At 40.1% G+C, this 26,710-nt stretch overlaps 1 protein-coding gene across 2 annotated transcripts; it reads right to left on the bottom strand.

The window, feature by feature from the left end:
• mdfi (MyoD family inhibitor) lies at positions 1 to 26,240 on the bottom strand. Of its 2 annotated transcripts, XM_029502206.1 has the most exons (5): positions 25,783 to 26,240; positions 23,976 to 24,177; positions 14,162 to 14,299; positions 4,502 to 4,861; positions 1 to 3,670 (listed from the first exon to the last, which is right to left on the bottom strand). In XM_029502206.1, exons 2-5 carry the CDS (start codon positions 24,124 to 24,126, stop codon positions 3,417 to 3,419), a joined length of 903 nt encoding a protein of 300 aa, XP_029358066.1. In that variant the 5' UTR covers positions 24,127 to 24,177; positions 25,783 to 26,240; the 3' UTR covers positions 1 to 3,416. The 2 variants fall into 2 exon arrangements, with proteins under 2 accessions (XP_029358066.1, XP_029358067.1); XM_029502207.1 differs by lacking the exon at positions 14,162 to 14,299.
• Between the last annotated feature and the right edge of the window lie 470 nt (positions 26,241 to 26,710).

Here is a 26,710-nt window from a genome sequence, read left to right as displayed (position 1 = left end):
CACATTCTTTATTCAGAATTAAACAAAGAGATTTTAATGTGACTTCCAGGACTGCAATTCGAACTGACATTAAATGGGAGTAGTGTAAACAAAATGACATTATAGTGGACTACGGTCTAGTAACATGTCAGCTGGGCTAGGATAACTCTCAGACTACAGGCAGAGGTGGCTAGCCCTTTAAATCAATATCCAATTTCCATCTCATAAAAACATAATAAATCTATAAAGGTCTATGCTTAGAAATTTCTGTGGTCAAAGTAATCCTACCAGAAATACTGATAACACTGACTATAGAAACCATGGAACGTAAACTTTACTTATCTTCCAGTATGACTCTGATAGCTTGACTGAATACATGGGACATAGAAATGAGATGATGGCCTACATCAAATCCACACTGTCAAATCATTTCTAAAATCCAGAAAACAATTAAGTGCAAGACTGGTCTTCATCTATGTCTAGACAGTGTTCTCTGTCTCCAGACCAACCAATCAGTATTTTCTGTGCTTCCAGACTGCCTTTATCCTCTGCGAGTTGTGAAGCACTTCTCAGTATAGACATAAAATAGTATTTAATGACTAAGTCATAAAAAATTATTCCAATACCATTAAATTAAATTTAAATGATGTGTTCACTGTTTTTCAAGTCAGACCTTATTAAAATGTTTCTTCATATGATTTATGTTGAATAGGACAAACTAGCTTTAGTACTGGCAGACTTACCACTCTGCTGCATATTTGGACTACATCTTCAAGTGAAAAAAGAATTTTACCTCTTGGTGAAGTAACTTTAGGAAAATGCCAACCTCTCCGGTGGGCCTGACATTCCTAAATGACCTACTGGTTAAAAGAGCATTGCAAAACTTTGGTTTGTATTACAGGTTATTGTTGACTTAATTTTTCCATCTTCAGCAGGAATGAAATCAATTCTGTGTTCAAGTCCAACAAAAAGCTGCAACATAGCAATGAAAATCTTGAAACTTGAGCTGAAGACAGGTTGTGGTCCAGCACAGTCATAAGTGATAGGAAACAACATGTCAACTTGGTTGGATTTAAAAACAGTGAAGCCTTTGTTTTTCAACTGTGAAATGAGCCTGCAGGAAACATATGATAATGTGTTTTTATAATCCTGCTTGCTTAACCAAGTAATTTGCATGTCAGTGAGGTGATCTATTTATTTTATCACTGGAACAGTAGCTGCATTGTCAACATTGGATACCTGTTATGCAAATATGAACCTGTTGGCTCTCTAGCTGTATAAATCTAATCCAGTGGTTTGAAAATGTTTTTATTATTTATAACAAAGAAGCTGTATTTATTTTAGTTTCAAATTCACACATGGCAGATATTAATCATAATTTATGCCCATTCCTGTTTTTGAAAAGGTTGGTCTGCTGACAGAAACCATGTCCTTAGATGATCATCATTATCAGGGTTTGCACTTAAATATCCAGTAACTCAAACAAAGTGACAGTAATAATAGTTCTTTAAGTATATAATCCAGTTCTATCTTCATAAATCTCAATGTACTGTAAAGACTTGCATTGTTTTCCAGGGCTTTCCAGGATCTTGTCTCCGTTGAGTCCCAAAATATGAAACATATCCAATCTGATATAAATAGACATGAAGAGTCATATTATCTTATTTGCTGAATTCCCAAAACTTGCATATTCTGTTTTCTGTGTTATCAGGCTGCTTACAGCCATAGTATATATTCATCAACAGTGTTAGATTTCAGCCCTTAAAATAGGGTTTAATCAACCGCAGCCATATTAGCACAGAAAAAACCCTTATATGTACAAGTAATTATAGGTCTAGAAACTAAGGTCCAGTAAGAGGAAAACTCTGTGGTATTTCCAGGGAAAAAAAAAGATTGCACAAACAGTTTTTGATCAGAGAGGAGAGATTTCTATCAAGTCATTTTAAAATGTACAACAGATCTAAGTGACATCTCAAGAGGTATTGGGTTGGAGAAGGAATGCGTCTGAGCATATGAGAGTGCGGGCCTGTTATCAAAAGCGTACCATTCATACTACAAGCATATGGATTTAACTTTGCATAATGTTGTGAGATTTTCAACCAAGGAATTAAATTAGATGTTGAGCAATGTGTGCTTTACTGAGAACCCGGCAAAACCTGATAACACAGAAATGTGATTTTCACATTAGAGGAGAAATGCAAATATCTTAACTAAAATCTACAAAACAAGGATTAATAGAGATTTTGAAATAAGACGAAGAATCTACTTGAAAATTCAGGCCTCAAGCTAAGCCAGGGCCTTTTGTTCACATAGCTAAAATGACAAAGGAAAATGAAATGTATTAAAAAGGAAATGATGCTTTCCAATCCTATACCAGCTCTGGCCAATCAAATAAGGGGAAATTCACTGAATACAGTCAAACCCCCCCCCTCCCCCAAATAAAATGTAAAAGTAAACAAGATGTGAAACATTAAGTGAGGAGAGAGGTCTGATTAAGAACTCTCTCCTTTCACATGTTGGAGTAGATAATATGTCCACTGCAGATGCTGTCAACCACTCACTCTGTGATGTCAATCATTTACAGTACTTATTTATTCAAGGGACCCATCTTTGGCTGATGTTTGATCTGCTGAACATTCTTCTCTAAATAACTTCACTTTGAAGTGAAATGCATTTTACCAAAAAAATGAGAGAGAGAGAGAAAAAAGTAATATTGCCACAAGCCACCATTGTTTCCTCTATTTTGTACATTGCAACAAGGGTGAAGACAGTAGTGAATTCAATATCCACCATTGGACTGTATGCATTGAAAAGGCCACTGTAAGCAATCAAACTGAAAGACTTTAACCTTGCCAAGGACAGGAGGAGAGACTACATTGCTACTGAGATCTGAGCGTCCATTTTCCCATTATGCTGCTGCTCTTATCTACAGAAACACTAAAATCCGGTTAAATTGAGCCATTTTCTCATTTGCCTTTGGAGGTCATTTTTCATGCTTGGAGAACTCCAGTCATTCAGACGGCACAAGGGGCTCCATTGTAATAATAGCTTGTTCAGTAAGGGTCCACATGCTGCACAGCCTGGCAAACTCTCATGAACCACAGCTGGAAATCATACACCCAGCTGTGTAGCAATAGACCAACAGCAAAAACAAAGCAGGGTAAGTTACTTTCCCAACGATGAATCAATAAAGTAAGGAGGAGTTCATCAGTGACTGCTCTCAGCAACACATCTTTTACTTGGCAAACCCTGTAAGAAACTGGACATATTGTGGAGCCAACTAGGCCAGCCAATATAGTGTCCAACACTGAGTGCAGGCAACAAATACTGCATGTATTGCTTCTCAGCTCTAAAAAGACACTGGTCAAAGTTGTTCCTTGGCCTCGTGGGAGTGTGTAGCAGGCGCCTACTTTGCCCCTGGGGTGATGCCTGGGGCTTCAAGAGGAGAAGCAGAGGCTGCAGCACTCCATGCAGATCTCCAGGCAGTCTGCCGACTCACAGCAAGCGTCAATGATGCCACAATCCATGTCACAGGGCAGGTCACAGTCACCACACTCCTCCGACACACAGCAGCAGCAGAAACACGAGTCGTCGCCTGCACAGGAGCCACAGGTTGCACAGTCCAGCACGATGTTGCACAGAGTTAGGAACTCACAAAAGAGACAGGCCAGAATACAGTGAACACAGCAGTCTGCGGGGAAAAGGAGAGAGACATTTCTTTAGACATTATGCCAATAAAGCACAGACAAATGAACAAAATCTAGCTGACATTTGGCTTTGTAGGCAGTGTGATAGGTCAGGATTCATTGGACATCATGCGATAATTAACGACACAAGGGAACATATTTCTACAGTTCCAGGCCGGAGATGAGGGATTGGCAATGTACTGATAGCATTAATGCATTGACTCATGACATTAGCTTTTTATAGTAAGCAAAAAAAAAATCTTGGTCTTCACAACTGTCCCTTGGTAATAAGGCTGTTATCTGTTATCCTCTTTGCTCAACTTACTCACTTTGTTCAGTTCTACATGGACGTCATAACAGTAATTTCAAGTTTATTGAACTGACCGCAATCTTGAGTTGAAAATTATAAATACCATTCAATTCAAGTTCAGGGAATGTAGCCTTCTTAGTTTTAATGGCACAAACGTTGACATTACCACTCATGCCGTGACAGAGGACTGCTCATCAGAGCAATTGGAGGAATGTCAAGGTTAATAAATAAATATTTTCTAACTTGACTTTTTTTCTCTTAGCTTTGAGATGAATCAATTTTCAGTTCAGGCATTTGTAGGTAGGTAAATATTTATAAATGCAATTTACATTACAAATTTAGAGTTGTCAAAAGACATTTAACATTTTATTTGGATTTTGGTTGAAGGAATGCCAAGGGGAAAGTACGTCTAATTTTGAACATTGATTAGTTAAGTGGGAAAAAAAAAACTTGTTGTTCAACTATGCTACCTATCCTTCCCTCCTCCCCTCCTGCCCCTTCTCCACTGTCAGTATCTGTTTCTCACCGTCCTGTGCCTCTGTGGGAATATGGGAGCTGTTGCTCTTGGAGCTGCTCTTGCTCCTCTTGCTGCTCTGGGAGGTGATGGAGGGGTTGGACTGCAATTTCTTGGTGTGTTTGGTCCCTGCTGAAGAGGATGAGGAAGTGGACGAGCCACCTCTTGGGAGGGAGCCCAGCTTGGGATGCTCATGAGGGCCTCCATTCTTGACCCCATTAGACTGGAATGTATGTGTGTGTGTGTAATGCAAACAGTGCGTATGAGAGGAGTGTGCGTGTGAGTGCGGCCGGGGTCCATTGCGTTGGCTGCCGGGCTGTGTCCGACATGGCTGGGTGTGTTGGATGGGTGTGGATCTGGCAGCTGGTTGAGCTGGTGAGGGAAAGAAACGACATTAATTTACAACAGGCTGTCCCCGACCCTCGTCCCCGACAAGGGCTTTGTAGATTCCTACTTGGGGTGCGCACTCTACCCAAGAAGCCACCGCTACCCCAGTCATTGTATATTTCATACTTTTTTAAGACAAACAGTCCGAAAGCCAATACAACCATTAGAAGCCAGAAGCAGCAAATACACATATCTCATAAAGACATGTTTTGTTGTCAAAAGTTGAACCAAGGAAGTAGTGACTACAGCTGTATTAAGTCTATTGTTACTATTAAATTAAGTTTGAGAAGATCTCAAGCTTAATTTTAAATAAAAAAGGGCTTTGTTTAAAGGTTGGGGTTAAAAGACCTGGATGGTTACCAAGCAGGGAGCCTAAATCTGGTGACAGTAAGAGCCAGTGGATTACAAAAAGGTAACTGAAAGTGATTGACACCACTCTTTACTCTTTTTTGAATTACAGTTATGTAATATATTGATGGTATTTGAATGACTCCATTGATGGCTCACAATATTGTATACATAATGCATTTGATCAGCTTATAGCTGTGAGGCACCTCTGAGGCCCATCTCACTGTGTGCGCATACTTGCAAATGCAGCGTCATGGAGAGGGAGCCCCTGGGAAATCGATTCCATTTACAAAGCCCACCTCAAAGGCAATAGCTCATGGGAAGAGCTATGTATTTACTGAGCTGACCCCTGATCATACTTGTCTAGACTCTTAACAGTACAGCTTGCAGGAAAAAAAGAGGACAAATAGAGTGATGGAGGCAGGGAGAGAGGTGTGTTGTCTCCTCATACAATGCAATTTTAATGCAATATACAATATTAAAGTACCCACAAACACAAAAACTTGAGCACATGCACATTTGTTAATCTTAGCTCTTGGTATAATTTGCCTCCAAGCGGTACAGAGTACTAACTACTTTGCTATGGAGGTGGAGACAGAAAAGCACACCTTTGGTGCCAAACTAAACATACCCCGAAAAGAAGAATAAAATGGAAGCCTGGTCTTTATATATTATGGTAGTATTTAATATCATCTTATTGAGGCCCCTAAATATTTTCTTGACCTGAAAACATATGGTCTGGAAAGGTGTGGTGGCACTTACAGACCTGCAGAAAATTAAAGCAGAGACTCTGCACCCTTCAGAGAAAAAGACATAGTTGCACTGCGAGGTAAATAGAATGTGGTCTAGTGCTTGAGGTATGAAACAACTGGCTATAAAAGCGCCTGTTCAATAAATGTTCGGAGACAGATAACTCAACCAGGCCTGTTTTGATTGGCAGATGGCTGTGGTCGCACAACCAATCCAGTGTTATTAAAGATTCTTTCATTCAGCGTTTTCTAACTTTGCTCCAGATGTTTGGCAGGCTGCAGGGCCAGTGTGTGTGTATGTGTATGTGTATGTTTGTGTGTGTGTGTGTGTGTGTCTGTGGTGTGCAGGGTTAGTAAGAAGCCATACTTTCTCCACTAAAGTATGTCAAAAGTCAATACCTGCTCCTCTCATGTTTTGTCTCTCTGTCTTCCTCTTCCTCAGACCATCTCCTCCCTTTCTTCCTTTTTGTCTCTCTTTCTGATTGCTTCATTTTCACCTTTAGCACATTGCTGTATTTTAACACCAAGAGCTGGCAGGGATGTGTGGCAGTAAGTACCCTAACCCTATAAGAGGAAAGGGAGAGATGCTGTGCACATTTTTTCACCATTCCCTTTAGTTTTGTATTATCCTACAGGGGATTGAGAGCTGTTGAGAAAATCATACTTCTTGCGGTCTGTGTGTGTGTGTGTGTGTGTGTGAGAATGCGCGTGTGTGTGTGTGCGCGCGCATGCGCACGTCTGTATGTGTGTGAGTGAACACAGTAAATAAGCGGATCTGGCAGGCAGAGAGACGGAGAGTCAGGACTGTCTCCAAACAGAGTTTGAGGTTAGGCCCTCTCACGCACAAATATATGCATGCAAGAACACAAGTGAACACACACAGACACACACACACACAAAAAAAAACAAGGTCCCTTTGTCTGAGATCAAGAAAGTAAGGGAGAAAAATGGAGTGAGAAAGAGAGAACAAAGAATAAAAAATGGGCTGCTGCTTGTGCATTTTTGAACCAGGAGGATGCATGGGTGTGACTCATAAACACAATGATTCAGCAGTGGGAGCCAGTTAAAAATAACAGCAAATAAAGAGCCAAATTACTGTGGGATTAACATGATGAGACTGGGAAACTAATGGCACTAACACAGCACTCTGAAGTACAGGGGGTCTGGCGACTTTGAATACATTTTGCATATATGTATGTGTTTGGCCAGCAAACGAGGAGGAGTGAGCCATCATATCAGTTGAATATAGCACCATGCCCCCAATTCATATGCCCTTCACCTCCTCCCCTGCTGGCGTCTCTCAGCTACCCTGTACTTACACACCTCCCTCCCAGACCAGAGACGTCCTGCTCATCTGTCTCTCTCTCTACTTATCCTCTGCTGGAATGAGTCACCAGAATGACTGAACTGCGTCTGTCTCTGTTCCAGCTGCTCTATCCGACCGTCTCTTCTGACACAGTTTGTCTGTCTTTGTAGGTTAAAGACTTGAAAGGGCTGAACTATAAACAGGGGAGTAAAATTTTACATCAGAAAATATGGATGGCAGATCTATGCATCCAAATCTGTCCTATTACTTACTACACACAAATGTTTGCACAAATGCTCTTGTGCATTCTCTGCTGTGAATACTGAAAATAATTTCTGTATACAATCTGTACATTTTGACTGCTTACTGTATGATCCTACAATAGTAATAATATATTAATTTAGTAAATGAATGATGAAAATTAAAAAATTATGTGGACTGCTCTCAAATGGCCTAAATGGTTTAGTTTCACAATATTTGAGCAACATTTTAAAATCTTCTTAAACTTTTCTGAACAAATTATATTTAGCCCAGAACTCCCTGAAGGGTCTTGCCCACTGACTCCCCTCTTTGTTTTTCTTCCATATTGTTGTTTTAAACTGTGTCCCAGAGTCCTAAGTGCAAAAGAGTAAAACTATGAATTATAAATTGGTGTTGTGAAATGTTATCAAAATTGGTTTTCAGTTAGATTTCCCACATCTGGCTTCTATACAGTGCTCCGACCAACACTGCACTGTTAATGAGGCTTGGTTAGATGCACCCACTCACTACACTGAAAAAGTCTTGTGAAAGCACTTTGAAGACCACTGCCTCAAAATGAGGCTTAAGCCAGACAAAGCATGACTCATCTGTGGCCAAAAATAAATGTTTATTCTACTTTCAAGTCAGCCTTAGCCATTTTACCACAACACATAAAAATAAGCTTATGGTATTCCACTATTCAAATTAAGTATTAACCCATTAGAGATGCTTATAACAGCATTAGAGTTACTAAAGTCTGTTTGATTTTCTTTTGCTGTGATAATATATCATTTTTAATGCATCTGGTAATCCATTTGTTCATACATCATTCTAACTTAGAAGTTGTCGAATTGACTTCAGTTTCTTACACTTCTATATATATTCTATATTGTATAAAGACGGTCTGACTTTACTGTCATAAAGTTCAGTTCTTGGATTTGTTTTTGTCCCAGAGAGCTGCATTTCTAGTGAGGGGAGTGTCCAAATCTCGGTTAAGGATATTTTAACCCAAACAGTTCAAACCAAAAACTACACTCAAATAGCAGCTAGAGAGCGAGTCAGATCTGCTGTATGCATGTGTGAGTCAGATACTGCCTTGACATCAAGCAGATTCAAGTCTGATACAGAATTAGTCTGTTTATGTGGTGGAAAAAAAAAAAACAAAAACAAAAAACCCCCCACATAATGAAATGTTGGGCAGAAAAACCACAAAATTTAGTCTCTCATCATCATAATATCATACAAAATGAATCATGTTGCGTTGTCATCATTCATGTTATTTCTCCCTTGGTAGAAACGTTCACATAAATATCACAAGCTCCCATAGTCTTTCAAATTAATTACATAATTTAGTCAACCACCTATAATAAAGGTATTTACATACAAATGCCACAATACAATCAAACTGACTGAAAGTGTTGATTTGAAGGAACTGACGTATTCATGCCTGCACATACTTGCTGCGGAGCATCTAAACCAGCATGAGTTCATGTCAATGGGCGCTTGACTTTTTTTTCTGTCTATGAAAACATGAAATATGATAATAGCTAACATTAAAGAGCAGCATCTTGCCCAATACCGCAGTGTTCTGGAAAAACTTCCACTTTATTTTGTTTCATCTTTTGTTTGGAAACACTACTTCTACAACTCAATTTGGAGAAAAAAATAATAAAAAATCAGTGTTTCTTTTGTGCAGAAATTGACAAATTTTTGGGAATGTCATCTGTCAAATGAAAGGTAACTGTAAATATCTGGGAAGGCATTGGCCTATATTCTGAAAAAAGGAGGAAGCGACAGTGAACATGCAAAGACCGCAACCTTTAAAAACCACCTTCTATCCCTGACCCTTGACATGATTCAGCTTGGCTTGCCAACACTCTTCTCTGTGGAACTGTTATCTAAACAATGACAGATGTAAAGTTTATGTATTTAATACAATGAACAAGGGGATGTAGAAAGTGAGGGAAAGAAAGAAAGACTGAGTGAGAAGAATAGAAGGAATTATTGTCCAGATATGGAAAACAGTCTCAGCATAGTCACTGGTCTAATTAAAGGCAATGTCACAATCCTGTTAGAATTCCCACAAACAATATATTGCACACTCCTCCCCTTTGATGACAAGATAATAACAAACAGCTCCACTCAGCATTCCCCTTGCTCACACTTATGCCCTAATTCACACATGCATAAAAATGGGCTGTCTTCTATTTCATTTTTTTTACCTCATTCAGTACAAATATGTCTAACTGATTAAATAAAACTAAGTGAAAAGACCATAAAAGCTATCGTGATCACTAATTTATTACATGTGCCATTGTTTTCTCCTGATCGCCTGATGCCTACAGGCCCTCCCCCCTTTTGGGCGCTTCGCCAGCGTCTGGCACTGCCGGGGCTCCCGAATGGGTCTCTTTGGTCGGTGGGGAACCAGCTTGTCCGGTGGGTGGGGAGTGGGGTTTGGGGTGTGAGATGTCGGTGGCAGGTGTGGATAGCTGGGTGGTGGGCTGGGCTGGGGGGCTGTTGGGGCCCTCCTGTCCTACTCCGACACACGCTTGCTTTGGCTTAGTGGTGCTCCCCGTTACCCACCTGGAAAACTGGGGGCTGCGGTGTGCCACATGGCTGCAGTGGCTCTCTGAGTTTGGTGCCTCACGTGCTCCCGCACACAGGGTGGCGGGCCTGGGGAGCCGGGGCCCCTGACCCGACTCTGGGCCCTAGTGATAGTCTCGCTCATATTTAGGGAATGCCCATATTCATGTGTGGTGTCACTTGCCAGCTCTGTTGGGTCATATCATGAAGAATTGATGAATCCTGCCTAAAATGGGCTGAGCTGCTCTTTCATTCCATCACGATGTACCCTATCTTTGACTCAGCTCCTCTGTTGGGACACCTTCACCTATCTGGACTCCCATCTCTTCAGAGAGCTACACAGAAACCCTCTGGACTCTCATAATCCTGAGTGAGGTGACAGGAAAAGCACAGCATCCGTCACTCCACCAGTTCCTACCAGCACCACCTTGTCTGTCCTTTGTCCCCCCCTGTATTCACTGAGGTGTAGCACTGCCCTCCCTGCCACACAAAGGTCATTCCACTCAATCAAAATCCACAAACTAGCTTCCAGAGAGGGCTGGTGATGGTCACACACTGAAATCAATCTCATGAAATGTGTCCTGTTGTGTGTCCTGTTGTGACTGTGACATCAAAGACTACAGTCTGGTCATGACATCACTTACAGATTGTGTGTTTTGTGCATGTGTGTATTTGAGGTGGGTTATAATAGACACTCACACATGTTAACAGCTCTTTCTGCTTATTTTTCGCAGCCAGCTTGTCATTGGCACAGAGCCAGACACATACTGTAACTCTGATGTCATCACTATGAGACAGGACATATGGGCTGAGGAATTTTCTATGTTTGCTTCTGTGTGCTCACCCTCTCCCTCACAAACACTTTCACACACACATTAGCAGATGTCACACAGTCATGACCTCACCACAGCCTTGAGTTACTGCTTATTTTGTAATGAGTCTTCACACATTACAAAGCTGGAGAAACATGATGATTGATTGATTGGTTGCAGATGACACAGGCCATATTCAAACTTCTTGCAGTCTGTCTTAAAGTACTCACACAACCTCACACTGACAAGATCAAGATACACGTCTCAACAGACAGATAGGTCAAAGATGTAGACATGTAATTATGCTGAGAAAAAGTGACACATTTTAAAACTTGACACCATTAATTTTGTGGTTCAAGTCCCATGAACATGTGTGATTTTGTAAGTTGCAGAGGGCAAAAGCTATGGATGAAGGAGGGAGGAGCCAGTGAGTACTGCTGTGGATGGACGGTACATTTTGTCCAACCTTGCTGTAGTTGCTTAACCCTCCATGTACAACATATGGAGCTCATGGGTTTCACAGATTTTATTGGAATGTAAAATTAAGCACAGCAAAGGATACAGCTAGATAGGCAGAAAGAAAATCAGACCAAATCTCTTGGACTCACAGGCCGGGCCTGAAATAGACACGTAAAGAGACTGGACAGGTAGAGCCACAAACATAGAAGGAGACAGCAGACATTTTCACATGCCTTCTCGGCTCAAAACACACTACATTCACCTACTTATCCATTTCCTGACCGAACTGCTGGTTTTTCACTTATTGCAAACTAGCTATTATGATGAGGCATGTTTGTCACCTGTGGCAAGGCATGGATTCCAGGAAAAACACTTATTGTTTTCAAACACATTTGTACTGCATGTCAGCTTACGCAGCCTTCTACTCACGCCTGAGTTCCTGCTTTCGTTTATCACTCATTCACACACACCTCATTTTCATTGAATGACAGGAAGGACAGCTTAAGACCACTTAGGAACAATTAAAATGTTTTCACAACACAAAGTTTTCGTGGGCCTCAGATTTGTGAAGACTGGTCGTCTAAGTGAGTAAATGATAGTAGTGTAGGAATTAGCTTGAGATTCAACTTATTTCAAAGCAGAGGGAAAGCAAGAAAAATATACGTGGTGGGATAATGACATAGTCTACTTGTGTTTCCTCTGGCTTTGATACAGAGGGCTGGAGTGAGTGCAAGCCAAGGAGAGTAAAAGAGAGTCTGTTTCTGGCTGACACATATGGACTGGACTAGCAATATGATCGAGGGAAATAGATGGTGACACTTGGTGATATAACTCTGGAAGGCTACATGTCAGGTTTTGTCACGCATCTCACCAGAAAATTGCTGTAGAAAGGTGTTGATATACCTGATGGTGGTGGTTAAATTGGGATTTGCAATGTATGGGGTGGGGTGGGGGGGCACTGTGGTCAGGGGGTTGCCATGGGTTGACGTGTGTATAGACTACATTATATCTGATTAATTTGTCACACTGTAAATAAAATATAACATGTTGAGACAACCCTATGCTCTAACAAAGTGCTAATGGTCTAATTTGAGTTGCTCTCCAGCTAAATTTAGCTCCACTCTGACTGGAGTTTGACAGCAAATATAACCTAACTAACCTAGCTAACAAAAACTGAAGCCAACCTGCCACACACTAACTTGCATTAAAATGGCAATATTATTTACTCAGAATATGAGACCAGTTTACATTCTCAGTGTTTCCTCTAGGATTGTTTTCAACAGCAGGGGCAGGGTCTCCAGCAGGCTGTGGCCGCATACACAAACAGCATTTGACTGCAGAGAACCTTTACAATCTATTTATTGGCTGGCCAGTTGAAAATGGCTTTCCCTCTAACAACCACTACAACCTATACATATCAGCTAGATACAATGTCAGATAAAGGCTGAATGGAAAAAGTAAATAAATAAATAAAGCAATAAAATTAAGTAATGGAAAAGGCTAATGATACTGGAATAGCGTCATCTTCATCAGTTGTCTTTCTCTTCTTACAGAAATATTTGAACAAGCTCATCTGACAATGCAGTCCGCAATTAAGACAGCATGACTTGACCCACGTTAGCGTCACTGAGTTGGCACCGGGCCCAATTAACTTAAGCTACTGGTATGCTACATAACGTTAGCTGGCCATCAATACTTTGCGAATGTCTATTTAATTTGTAAAATCTGATGAGTTATCTTAAGCTCACAACCTTTTCTCAGGTAAGTCACTGCCCTATTTTCCCGGACGACACTCCTGGTGCCTGGTGCCTGACGTGATGTCACTTTCAAGGCTGCAAAAAAAAGTAATTAACATCGTATTAACTCCAATAGGACCCCACCGTTATGCTCATCACCAGGCTGTGCTGTGAAGGTGGAGAAATGCTGCTGTGGTGTATTTGCGAAAATTTAACCCCCCCTCCAAAAAAGAACTAAAAATCTGAAGGAGTGGCGGCAAGGATTTAGCAGTGGCAGGCCGCAAGGAAATCAGGGGAAAAAGAGATCAAGGTAATGATCATGTGTTAGGGTTGAGCCCTGGACAGCCCCAGTCCACTTTAACCCCTGCTCACTGGGAAGTCTATCAGTTGGATCACTTCAGATTTTGGAAGCAGCTTGAAAAGCCGAGTTTGAGACATGTTCATCTCATCTCCAACAATTTTCTCTGCCGTCAAAGATAGCTATTTGATGTCACAACAATGAGAACTAGAACAATAAATTTCCCAGACACAATAAATAGTGACATTAAATGAAGTGAAATCAATTCTGGACTCTTACTGTTACAACAGTAAGAAAACCTAATCTGAAATCACACAGACAGTTACATAAAATTATAGTCCTTATCCTGGTACTCACCCTGGACCATCTTGGTTGACAACTTAGTTTGAACTGGGATGGTAAATTAAAAAACAAAACAAAACAGTAGTTGTGCTTGAAATAGCCTTGAACAAATATTATTTCCCACAAGACCATGAATGTTGTGGGTTAAATGTGGCAAGTTGTGGTGCATTACAGAAGTGAAACAAAATTTCGGCATAGACCCACTTATGTCTGGAACTTTTGTCTGTGTTAATGACTACCCAACCAATTTCTTGAGAGTGTGCAAATATATTTGTTAAAGGTCAGGACGATGTGACTCATCAGGCCGGTGATCAGTAATGGAAATAAAACTCTCCCGTTTCTTCGCATGTGTGTACTGTCAATTTATGTGTGTGTGCATGTCTGTGTGAGGGTGTTATTTCTATTTACTCACATGTGATACTCTTGCTGGGTGTTGTAAGCTCCGAATGTGTGACGCTATTGTTACAATTGTCTCCATCATCACCCAGCAACCTTTCTTTGGTGCCATTTAACCTCAATATGAGGGGCTCAGTATAGGTGTGGGCCACATCTACAAAACAAACACACAAATACAAATACAGTGTTAGGTTAGGTTGAGTAAAAAAAAAAACAACAACACATGAAAAACATTTAATATTTATGTTGTTTATTTGGAAGGATATTTAGCTTCTCAGTTTACTTATTTTCAGCTATCAGCAGCAAGCCATTTTCCAACTCAGAATAAGCTTGTCAACTCCCATGTCATTTCCCATCCACCAGCACTTAATTAATTAAAACAGAATAGTTGTACTAACTTCATCTGAGCAGAGCATCTGTATGTGTTGGTGTGTGCTCTGTCCTGAACTTGCATCTGGAAGCAATTAAATCCAACCCCTTGGGACTGTTTAGGGGTCTATGTGCATGCTTGTGAAACCTGAAATCTTTGTGGGTCTACGTGTATGTGTATGGTATGTGTGTGCGTGGGTGTCTGTGTTTGTGAGTATATATGTATTTAAACAAACACATAAAGATATATATACATAATATGCATACAGTAAATAGATCTGGCTGTTTTATGTGTTCACTGGTACTACACAGTGCTGTAATGAAGCTGTTGTTATTCAAACATAGACATACATACATACGGACACACTATTCAGAGGCCTTCAAAGCAGGCCTGGGCCTCTGAGAGGTGCAGACTCATTCCTGGGCAAATGGGAGCCAGCTGGGTTTGATAAACACACACACATGCACACAGACACACTCATGCACACACAGAACTAACCACGTCCTGTGCATGGACTCAACACTTCCCGGCTATGTTTATTTACTCTATCCACTCTTGCTCACTTCTCTATCTGTCCTCTCCTTCCTGTCCCTTGCCTCTCATACTTTACGTCTCCAGTTCACATTTACTCTGCACTTTAACATAAATCGTTTATATTTTTCACGTAACTCTGTATCGTAGATTTACCTGCAGTTTTGTGGCCAAAGATAGACAAGAGATGCAATACATTAATTCTTTCAGCAAAAACAAAAATAAAATATTTCAAGAGAAGAACTAGGTATTCAATTCTGATGTATTAATACAAATTCAATCCCTTATTGAGTCTTTATCGATAAATACTGATATCGTCACAACAGCTGGAGGAACACTTACATTTACTCATGAGCACAACATGAACTCATTAGTACTATCAATGTAAACTATACATTGGCTAATCTCACATAATGTTAAATCAAAATGCATATGCAAAATCAATTTAAACAACAGAGCTCTTATGTGCATCACACACATTTCTCATACAACTTGACTTTAAAGTTAACTTGATGTAATAATGAAGAGAGGACCAGTTTTTATTGTTTCATATAATCATGTATGGTCAAATTCATCAGTGAAAAAACATGTATTATTTATTTTTCTAAAATAATAACATTGTACATTCACACAGAAATAAATGACTATATGAGCTCATAAATGGACTTATCTCCAATACTGAAGAAGATATCATAACATACTATTTGATGAAATTCCATTGAAATTAATAGCAAGCATCAAGGTACTGTTGGCACTCTGAATGCCCTTATCATGTATTACTCATTATTATTTTACATTGGGTTCTTTTTGAAGCATGAGACCAAAATAAAATTAATAGGGCTGAAGAACTACTGAAAACTAATTAATATCTGTAGCATTACTAATTGATTCAGCGATATATGTTAAAAATGTTGGTGATTCATATTGTTATTAAGACACAAAACCAATATTTTGTATAGCTCAGCAGGACAAATAGACATCCTTAGCCTGCCTGAAAGACAGACCACTGCCTTTATTTTTAGAAACAAAGGATATCAAAACTATTTAGTTATGTAAGGTGGCTTAGCCTTAGTGAAAAGGAGCAATGTCTTCAATATCTGAGGATTTGTTTGTTGTTTGTTGTTTGGCTATTTTCATGAGTGTGTGCATATGATAGACAGTTGTACACAATCCCCACATTGTACATAAACACAAACATAAGCTGCATATAGTCCAATGTTACACTGCTATATCTAATACCAGCTCTCTCCACATACGAAGACACACACACACACTTTCGACACTTGCATGTGGAAGTAATTTCTAAATCCCATGTTGCATCCATCAGTCTCAATCAGCCTGCTTCAGATATGAAAAGAACTAGTAAGAACTGTTGCCCTAAACACTGCCAAATGTTTCGTTTGGATATATGTGTCTGCATTAAGGGATGTATTTCGTGCAATATATATGCCTGTCTATTACTATGCACTCACCGATCCATTCTTATTAGACTATTATTTTGGACAACACTCGGGAAGGGATTCAATGCAAACCCAAGCAAAGAAAACTATAGGCATTTATTTGTGTGTGTGTGTGTGTGTGTATATATATATATATGAGCCATTGAATGACTAACACAGTAACACATCAATATCAACTATTTACTTATGATCCCTGATTACTCTAAACAGCTGATGTACATTCCTTCATTATACTGACAATGGACCATAAAAAAGAAATAATCCACCATGTGCTGGCGGGCAACATACAACTAACTATTTTAGACATCTGGCAGGTTTTTGATTTTGAGATCATTTGATATAATTGAAGCAAAAAGTGTTTTAGGTGGTATTTATCGGTTATGCCTGTCCTCATGTTGTTTTGCTCTCCTTTTCTGGAAGCTGCTTTTGGGGGAAATTCCGTCATTATCAAAGCCACACAAAAGCCCAGTTTAAGCAAACTTAAAAGGACAGAACTTCTTCAGAGTAAAGTCCCATGACTTCAAAACAATCACTGAAGGAAAATACATTACATCTACAGCTAAAATCTACAGATTTATCTAAACTGTCAAAGCATAACATGTCCAATAACATTGGACAAATGTTACAAATAGGTTATAAATACTTTGAGAATACCTAATGTCTCAATTTCTGTACAACATCTGCACATTCCTACTGGATATATGTTCAAATACTTTGTCAGCTGAACCCCTCAATACTTCAATACAGTATTCTGTTGTGTTTTCTTTTTCAGACGTCTAATGCCAGCAGAGTACCATGGGTGAAACGTGAGTAGGTCCCGTGACTCAGCTAGAACCTTCCCTATATAAACGTTCAAAACCACGATTGTTGGAGCTAAACACATCCCCACCGAAACCTCTACTGACATCCAAACAGGCTGTCAACCAACTGTGTATTGGCATCAGCATCAAACCACCAAACCGCTAGACCTCAGAGCCATTTCTGAGATCTAAGAAAGATGAGCCTCTAATTTAAATCAGACCAGAGCAATCAAGAGCCACTCAGGAGATCTGGCTGCATGTTTACACGTTTGAGTGAGTATGTCTATTGGTTTGTGCATGCTTGACTGTGTATCAGTTTGTGTGTATGTTTGTTTGTTAATGCTTGTGAGTATTCGTGTGTGTTTGTGGTTGTATGTGTCATGGGCCCTCAGGGAGTTTCAGTCCCCTTATAAACAAACAGTTGGCCATTAAAGCAAAAACATATGGATCACATAGGGAAATGCTTTGTATAAACACAGCACCAATAAGCCCAAATGCACACAAACATCCCATTTATATGAGCAGGTAAATCATGTGACTTATCCTGAATGACCTGAGGGGCAGAGCAGCCTGCTGTTTCTCTAGGTACAGGAGGGTGTTGGTTCACAGAGCTCAGCTGGGTCTAGTTGCTAACCTTCAAACCACACCAACTCTTCAGAAGCATCTTCTGAAGGAAAGTTAATGCTTGTTATCTTGTTATTGCCTGTATGAAAGGAAGTCTCTTAGCTGTGTGCACAACCATTTGGCTAAAAGGTACAGTACAGACGTGCCCTCACCCACTGCTCACAAACCTAATCAAAAAATAAAGTTGTTGATTCAATCAAAAGAATGCTAACCTGCAAATATGCTATTCTGATTGTAAGAGAAAATAAGCCAAAATGATGGCTGACTTCAGGCATTGGGAAATTTTGTGTAGTACAGTATTTTTGAGACATGATTGTAAGATTAATCATTCATATAAATTATTTTTTCAGTTGCAGACCTTTTTGACAGAGATCTAGTCAGACACACACACACAAATGGGTGGACATATATTCACACCCTGCTGACTCATCTATAAAAACATAGATAAGGGTGTAAAGGATTGGAAAGAAGACACAATGAGAAGAGCTAAAGCGCAGCCATGCAGAATAATGGTCAGCAGAGCAGAGTCAGCAGAGATGATGCTGTAGTAGCTCAGTAAAGACTGGAAGTGATAGCAAACGCACATAACTGCTTAGGGATGAATCAGGATGAAGGATAATACAAGAAAGGAATACACAACTACATTAGTGGTGTGTTTTTTATCTGAATCGCACAGCAAATATCAACAGCTACACTAGCACACGCACACACACACACACACACACACAAAAGATAGAAAAAGCAATTGTTTAGTTGCAATCTAGCCTAAGGTTGGGGGTGGACACACACACACACTGTACAGACTGTCTGTAAGAGTGCAGTACTGGAATATGTCCAAAATCAGAGATTATAGCTGCTGAGAGAATGAAGCAATGTAAGCTCATTAAGGACAAAAACTGTCTGCTGTTGAATAGGCTTAAGGGGAATTTCATTGTGTTACTTTGTCTCTGAAATTCCTCTGGTCCATGGGAAAATACAGCTGCTTTGCTAAGTGAGTGCTATGCTGCTGCATGTATTATAAAGAGTCTGAATTGTCTGGGTTCCCTAAACATGGACACTGCCAGATACACAACACACACCGTGCAAATAAGGAGAAATAGTCAAGCAGTCATAAACAGCAGAGGATAAACCAGATTCAATAAATTCAATGCATCCAACCTGATGTCTTAAGTTACAGTGACAAATATTATGAATTATATTGTAACTGGAATTTAGGTGTGCAGCACAGCGTAGTAGTAGTTAGTGCTGTTACCCCACAATAAGAAGGTTGCAGGTTTGGTTCATGTCTGGGTCCTTTCTGTGTCGAGTTCTCCCTGTGCCTGCGTGGGTTTCTTCCGGGTACTCTGCTTTCCGCCCACCGTCCAAAGACATGCGTGTCTAGGTTAACTGGTGACTCTAAATTGTCCGTAGGTCTGAGTGTGAGTGGTTGTTCGTCTCTGTGTATCTTTGTGTATTTGTGTGTTGGCCCTGTGATGGACTGGTGAGGGTGTGGGTGTACCCAGGGTGTACCCAGCCCCTCGCCCGGAACGTTAGCTGGGATTGGCTCCAGCATCCCCGCCATCCGGAAATGGAAATGAAATGGAAAAAGCAGTAGAAGATGGATGGATGGATGGATGGAATTTAGGTTATAAAAAATATGATGTATATGAATATGATGTAATGTTCATGTATAAGCCCAATGAATCGAGCAACAATCATTATTTCCATAAGAAAAACTTTGAATTTGTCATAGCTAGTTCTATCATATTTTGACAAATTCTGTCACCAGCTTATGACTTTGGTTCTGGATACTGGGCGCCTGTAAGAGAGAGAAAGATAACAGAACAGCAGCAACAGTTTCTCAAATGTTAGCTAGGTAGAGAGGGGAAAAAATCCTCATTTTAGTAGTTCAAATATGCTGTAAAAATGCCTCAAACTGCTCCTAGTTTATTTCAATCTCTGTGAGAAACCAAATTCGACGCAAGCCTCAACAAGCCTCAGGGACGAAAAAGTGACAAGTAGGCAAATAACTGCATCTACACTCTGGAGAGAGAGAGAGCTGTCCACACATAGAGAAAAAATGTAATGGAGAGTACAGGATGAATACCCAACTACAATTTGGGAAAATATCCAAGATAGAAAAAAGTTTATTATTTATTCTTTTAAACAATTCCAGGGTTCATCTTCATTAATAAACTTTATGTTTGGGGAAAATATTTGGGACATTTTGGAAAATAAGGTTTGGATTATGTGTTAGACCGTTTATTGGGTGTTAGCTGATTGAAGGACAAGCGAATATAACCCCCTTAATATTTGCTGTGTTTGCATGTATGGCACAGTTAAGCAAAGCCAGCGTAGCTGATACTGCTTTATTTCTGGTTGTTGAGCTGACCTAAACCAGTAAGATAATTAATGTGAACTATGTTCAGATATATTTTCTTCCCCCAAAAAAAAAAACCAACAGTTCTATCAAAATGTCTATAAATATTTTGAAAACAGTCAAAAAGGTTACTTAAACGTTACTTAATAGTTTTGTCATTTGGGGTAGTCACCTAGACTACTGCCTTTGTTCTGTGTGTCACAGACATTTAGGACAAAGCCATGTGAGATAACAACTATTTAACAACTATCTTGACCACTATACTTATACTGCTTGAGCAGGAAGAAGAAACTGTCCATCCTTTGTTTACAAACAGGAAAATCCTATAAGGGTGTGTCTTGCTGAACTCTGCCTATTTGTGTGAGCATAAAAAATTGGCACGCAAAGTTCAAAATAACCAATCAACAACCAAGAACTGAATAAATTTTTGGACAACTTGCTAAATTAAACATTAAATGAGCTACATAAATTTGCTGCCAATATTATTAAAGCTAGTGAAAACAGCAGTGGTCAACTGTAACTTTACCATCCTTCATCCTTGCAGTTTTGAAAAAACAAACTATAGTTTGGCTCTTCCAAAAAGAGTGAGGGTAAAAGTGACAAACAGACAAGAGCTGAGAAGTGGGCAAAAAAGACAGAAGGAGGGGGGGGGGGAATAGCAAGCAAAAACTGCCAGTGGTGAAAGAGAATGACAGAGTCTGGCATGCAGTGGTAAGAGGCTCCTGTATAAACAGAGAGCCCCATTGCGTCTTTATGCCTGAGTGAGAGCAACACTCACACATGTAATGACTGAGGCGAGTGCTATTCATTTACAACAGAAAAGTGTACTATTCTTCTCTGGGGTGACAACAGGGCTATAGCTTTCTCTCCGGACTTTGGCTGGCTCCCATACTGCTGCTACCTGGCTGCATTGTTGTAATTAAACTATGGCTTCAGAAACGATCACATAATTGAATCAATACCTTTGTGGCATTCTTTCACTAAATCTGAAAAGAATGAACAGAGCCATGCTGTTTTTGGTGTTGTAGTAGGTATATGACACTAAATTACAGTTATGTTCTTTATATTGTGTCTAGTGTATTAAACATTGCGACAAAAGAATTAACTGTCAGGTAATAGCAGACTTGTTGGCTATTTCACCAAGTGGCCAAACATGGTACATCATCAAAATTACACTGACAGTCAAACTGTTTTCCAGACATGTCATAGTATACATGTTGGCGAAATGTTTGACTAGTTATTTTCAACTGCATTAAAATTTATATCCCTCTATTGGAAATATATTTTAAACCGCAAAGACATACTGCAACGCATTTTATATCATTTTAGTGAAATATGCTTCAAAAAACATTACTATGTGGGCATGTACTGTCAAAGCCTACTATGACTCACACTCTTTGAAAAGCCTGCCTGCAGTGCATAAATTGCTTTAAATTTTTTTTATTTTCTTAATATTTTGTTCAAACATTGCTTTGTAGCTGATCAGACAAGGCAAATCTCATGTTAGGGCTGTCTTTATTTTCAAAACTTGAGGATCATAGCTTTCACTGTAAAACAGTTCTGTGTCTGTTCTGAGTCATCCAGGTCATAGTTCCTCTGAAATGTTGTCATCTCAGTGTAGAGTCTGACACCTGATTCAAGACCTCTGAATCACCTGCCCCACCCACGTGTCATTTCTCTTTAAAAACACCAACATCTTTTTAATTTGGGTTAAAGAAACACTCCACTGGTCAGAATTCAGACAGTAAGATTAAGAATAAAGGATTTTAAACATCTGTCAAAAATGGCTAGCTACCCAGGTATATCATGAAAACATCACCTGAAAAACTACTGTCTAGTACTAAAATACTTGATAAAAATAGTAAGTTAACTTCTCTAACCAGTGTGGCAACTCAGTTTTAACTGAAAATAAGATTGATGGGACAGATATGCCAATGGCTACATGTAGGTTACGTTAAAACGGAGAACCCCACTCACAATAAGAGCTTGGTTAACTCACTGTTAGGTAGAATGAATTAAGCGAAATGAAATGGCAATTCAATTCAATTATCAGGGTCAGGAACAAGCAAAGAGACACTAATGCACATTTGTCATGGCTTGTACAGCTTTGAGTTAAACCAGGAAGAGACTGCCTATTTCATCGGGAACCTTCTAAATACCTGTTATCAAGTTGTAATAATTTGCCCGTAGGCTATAGTTTGTCTAGAGAGCAGCTCTATGTGCTTTTTGTGTTGTTCCAAACTCCTGCTCTCTGCGGGCTGAGGGATGGGTGAGGGGTGAAGCAAAGTGCTGAAAGCAGCGCCTTGTTGCTCAGAACGGTAGCCTGACCAATCTTCTCCTCCCCACCCTGGCTCATCTACCTACACACACATACAAATTAGACCAGTCAGCCAGGCAAGCAGTCTAACTTTAGTGGGAGAAGCCACAGTTATATTTTGTACTTGCTTCCTGAGGAGTTAGCACAGGTAAAGTCAGCACAGCCACAAGAACATGTTCAGACACAAACCTACTGCTTAATAACTTCACTGATGTATTATCATTAAAACATACGCCACACTTACACTTATCATGGTAAACCAGGATGTAGCAGAGGAGAGAGGTGTGCATGTGTGGATTCTCAGCAATCATAAAGGAATGAGTTATGACCTTACTTTCAAAAAGGTAAACTGAAATAATAGAACTACATCAACCATCAAAGATTTTTGTGGCAGGTATCCATGCCAACAAACCACTTAAATCTCTGCAAACTTCCCCAGCTGTTAACCACACCTACCCTAATTACCCCATAAGACCTGCACTGATCTACAGTCAGTTCTTCTCACTGAAGATGAAAGAACGCCTTTTGGCTGGCCCTGAGTTGAGTCCATAGCCTCCTGTTCCTACCCCAGTGTCAGTCAACCTTTACCGTGACCAATCACACAAAAAAGAAGGGTCATAGGTTCATTCCCAAATCCCCAAGGGGACCATTTCAACCTTAAGCGTTCCACATTGCTGAATCAGTCCTCACCTCACCTCCCCACCAAGGAGATGTGCCCCCCACAAAGACCAGTGTCTGATCACCTCAATACACAATTGTTGCGCCTCTCAGTGGGAAGGTCGTTGACCCTATGAATCATCATGGCATCTACTAAAAACACACAAATTCCCCAGGATTTAGTAGGATTTTGCTGACCATCATCGTTGAGTCACCGATTTGTGATTACTAATCCTCAGTCCTTAAACACAAAATTTTTCCACTTGGAAAAGTAAATCAATCACGCTTCTCACAAAGGGCTATTCTTGTTTGTGAATAAGAAGGTCTCCTATAAACAGTATTGGAGCTTGACAAGCTTTGCATAAAACTTCACACACATACTGGCCAACTTCTTACAATAATGAGGTTCACATGCATGAAAGACCCCGCAGAGGTCTTCCTTCTTAGCACTAATCCACAATTTTTTTTCTTTTCACAAGAAATGCCTTAATGTGCTGAGAACTACTCTCTATCTGTTTACTTGAGACAACCACACTTACACACATACACACAAGAATACACACAAAACAACTACAGTGGACAATTAGAAGACTGCTTCTGTCATTTTTATGTTCATGTTCGTGCATATAAATTTGAGTTAGTTAAAGACACATTGGACCCATCACCACAAAGCTGTTTTCAGAATTTTCTGCTTCTGGTTTCAGTTTCTTACCTTCGCTTTTGCAGGGCTTTTGGTTTGGACATTTGTTCGCTATCTCTGTGGAGGAGGTTATATCTGAACTTGGTTGTGGAGTTTGTAGACTATGGGCCCCATCAACAGGTGCCTCTGGGGAGATAGCAGGGTCACTCCTCTCCTCATCCATGGACGTTGGCCTGGCTCTTGTGAGAGGAGGTGGAGGGGCCAAAGAGTGAGCCTGGACAAGAGGAGGCAAATGTTTTCTAAAAAAGACAATAGCATGGTTCACATGACAGATTGATCATTATCTCTCAAATTGTGCAACACACCAACAGGCCGTACTTCAAGTTCAGCTGGAACTTGAAGCAGTATGAATCCCTTTCAGGTACTTAAAAATGACTGAAACAAGAGCCAGACTGGCTTTTTGCTCACACGAAATGATGAAGATGCCTAACCATCTTCTTTTTCTTTAATTCTTCTTTTTTTTTTTTTTAATTAAGCATTTTTACACTCAATTAACTTTTGTTGTGAAAATAATAGCAACACTGACATTCATTTTTTACTATCTAACAATCCAACATTTCTTGGATGCTGTATGAGAGCAAGCCTGTGATAAATTATTCCATTAACACTAAAATATGAAGTTAAAACTGGCACAGTAAGAAAAAAAGTAGTACATATCCATGCTTATTACTGATAAGAATGAACATATTATTACATATTTACAAATTTAATATGATAATTAAAAAAAATCCAAACATAAAAATAAGACCAAAGTTGCTAAAAACTGAAACTTTAAATTTGAATATTTAATTCAATATATAGATATTTCCAACTCCTGCAACACGTAGACGGAAAATACTCACAGGCTTTGTATATGTGTAAAATGTTTTACACAGCTAATTCGGAATTAATTCATTTATTCTAATCTAAAACCCCGTGACCCGGAAATGGAAAAGCAGGAGAAGATGGATGGATGGATCCTAATCTCAAATTCATTCCGACACAATTTACTAATACATTCAAGAGTAATAAGCCTCCTGAACATTAATCAGCTAAAATGAGGATGATGATATCGAGTAAAAGCAATAACATACAGACCTTTCTTACTTTAGCTTCAACTGGCAACAATCACTACATTTCTTTTCAGACGGTTGCTAAGCGACATATAACCTTGGCGGACCGCGTCAATCCGGTCACAGGTGTGATTCATCAAATAATCCGGATCGTCCAATCAGAAACCAGCTGGTGAGCGTTCACTGAGCGGGTCACGTGCCAATGTGTGTTTCACGCGCGCCCACCGTGCCAAAGCGGCTCAGCTGGACAGCTGTTTGCGCGCTCCCGCGGCTCGCTCCCTGCCACCCTAAAAGTTTTGACAAGCCGCCGCTGAGTGAAAAATGTAAAGTGTCCAAACTATCGAGGAGAGTTTACTTGAAATCACGTTTGCAAACTCTCACTCGTTAACAATTCACCCTTTAACTGCCGTCCGAGGTTTCTTCGGTGAGGATAAGAGTTTTGAGAAGTTTGTGGGGGGGGAGGGCATCTCAGCGCTCAGTCAAAAACACTGCCACAAATGTTGTCTTTGTGACAGTGTTTCTGAAAACAACAACTGGCTGATGGTTTTAGGCTGAAATGTAACATGGAGTGTTAGCGCGGGTTAATATCGGGCGTTTGTGTTTACCTTTATTGCAGGTCTGCGCCCTGCTTTCCCCAGACGAGTCCGTGCATGCTGGGGCTGAGCTCAGCTCCAGACTGATCCCTTCTCTGCCTGAATTCAGCCTTTATTGCAGATTAACCCACTTTTGTCTACTCTACGCCAACATCTGAAGAAAACTGTTCCTACCTTGTCTCTGGCTGGGACTGGGAGCAGCCGAGCCTCTGGCTAATTCATTCTCTGACCGCTCCAGGTGGACTTCTCGCCCTCCGGGACCTCGGCCGGGCTCTTTCTCTCCTCTCTTGTCACTTTACACGACCACCAAACTTCTCCTCGGCTCATGTAGATGTCCCAAACTCCAGATTCAATGCATTTTTCTGCAGCACGGATAGTCTTCTCTCCGCCTCCAAACTTTCTCTCTGCGGCTCGCCCCGTCCTCCAGCAGACCAGATGTTGGGAAGTTTGTGTGTCTCTGCAGGCAGCTCGCTGACGCTCAGCCGTCTTTTGTTTGCACTGCACGTTTCCTCACCTCCTTTTTGCGTCTGTTTTGCAAACTTATTCAAAGTACACCAACTTTCCAAACGTATTCTCACCCTTCAAATTGGTAGTCTCCGTCCAGTGCACTGGGTCTCTCCTTCTCTCTTTACTCGCACTATACTTGCCTGAGACTTGAGTTCTGCAGATTGGACAGGAAACTACAGTCAGCAGTGATTGTGCTTCCTCCAGGCTATAAACTAGTTGGGCTGAACTATAAGGTCTTATAATTATCTCTTAACCCGAACCAGACATAGCACTAACACAAGCTCACTTTCATCAGGAAGCATATGTTTTGCCTGTGATAATGTGGTAAAAATGTATGAAGACACTCTTTTATGCTGTTAAACAGAACTATGTTGACTGACACTGTGTAAATCTCCATGTAACCTTATGTTACCCTATGCATACGCAACAGCATAATATGGCCATTGCGATATATAAAATAATAAATATCATGATAATAAAAAGTGTGGTCTTTGCATGCCTTTGGATATTTAAAGCAATCGTAATACTTAGTTTACTAAAAGCAACCATTTATTAGACTAGATTATAAAACTACAAGTTCCTGTTGAACAAAATA

The sequence above is a fragment of the Echeneis naucrates genome, chromosome 5 (assembly GCF_900963305.1).
Source record: "Echeneis naucrates chromosome 5, fEcheNa1.1, whole genome shotgun sequence".
NCBI classification, from domain to species: domain Eukaryota; kingdom Metazoa; phylum Chordata; class Actinopteri; order Carangiformes; family Echeneidae; genus Echeneis; species Echeneis naucrates.
The sequence above is the reverse complement of the archived record's forward strand: the minus strand, read 5'-3'. Positions and strand labels throughout refer to the sequence as shown.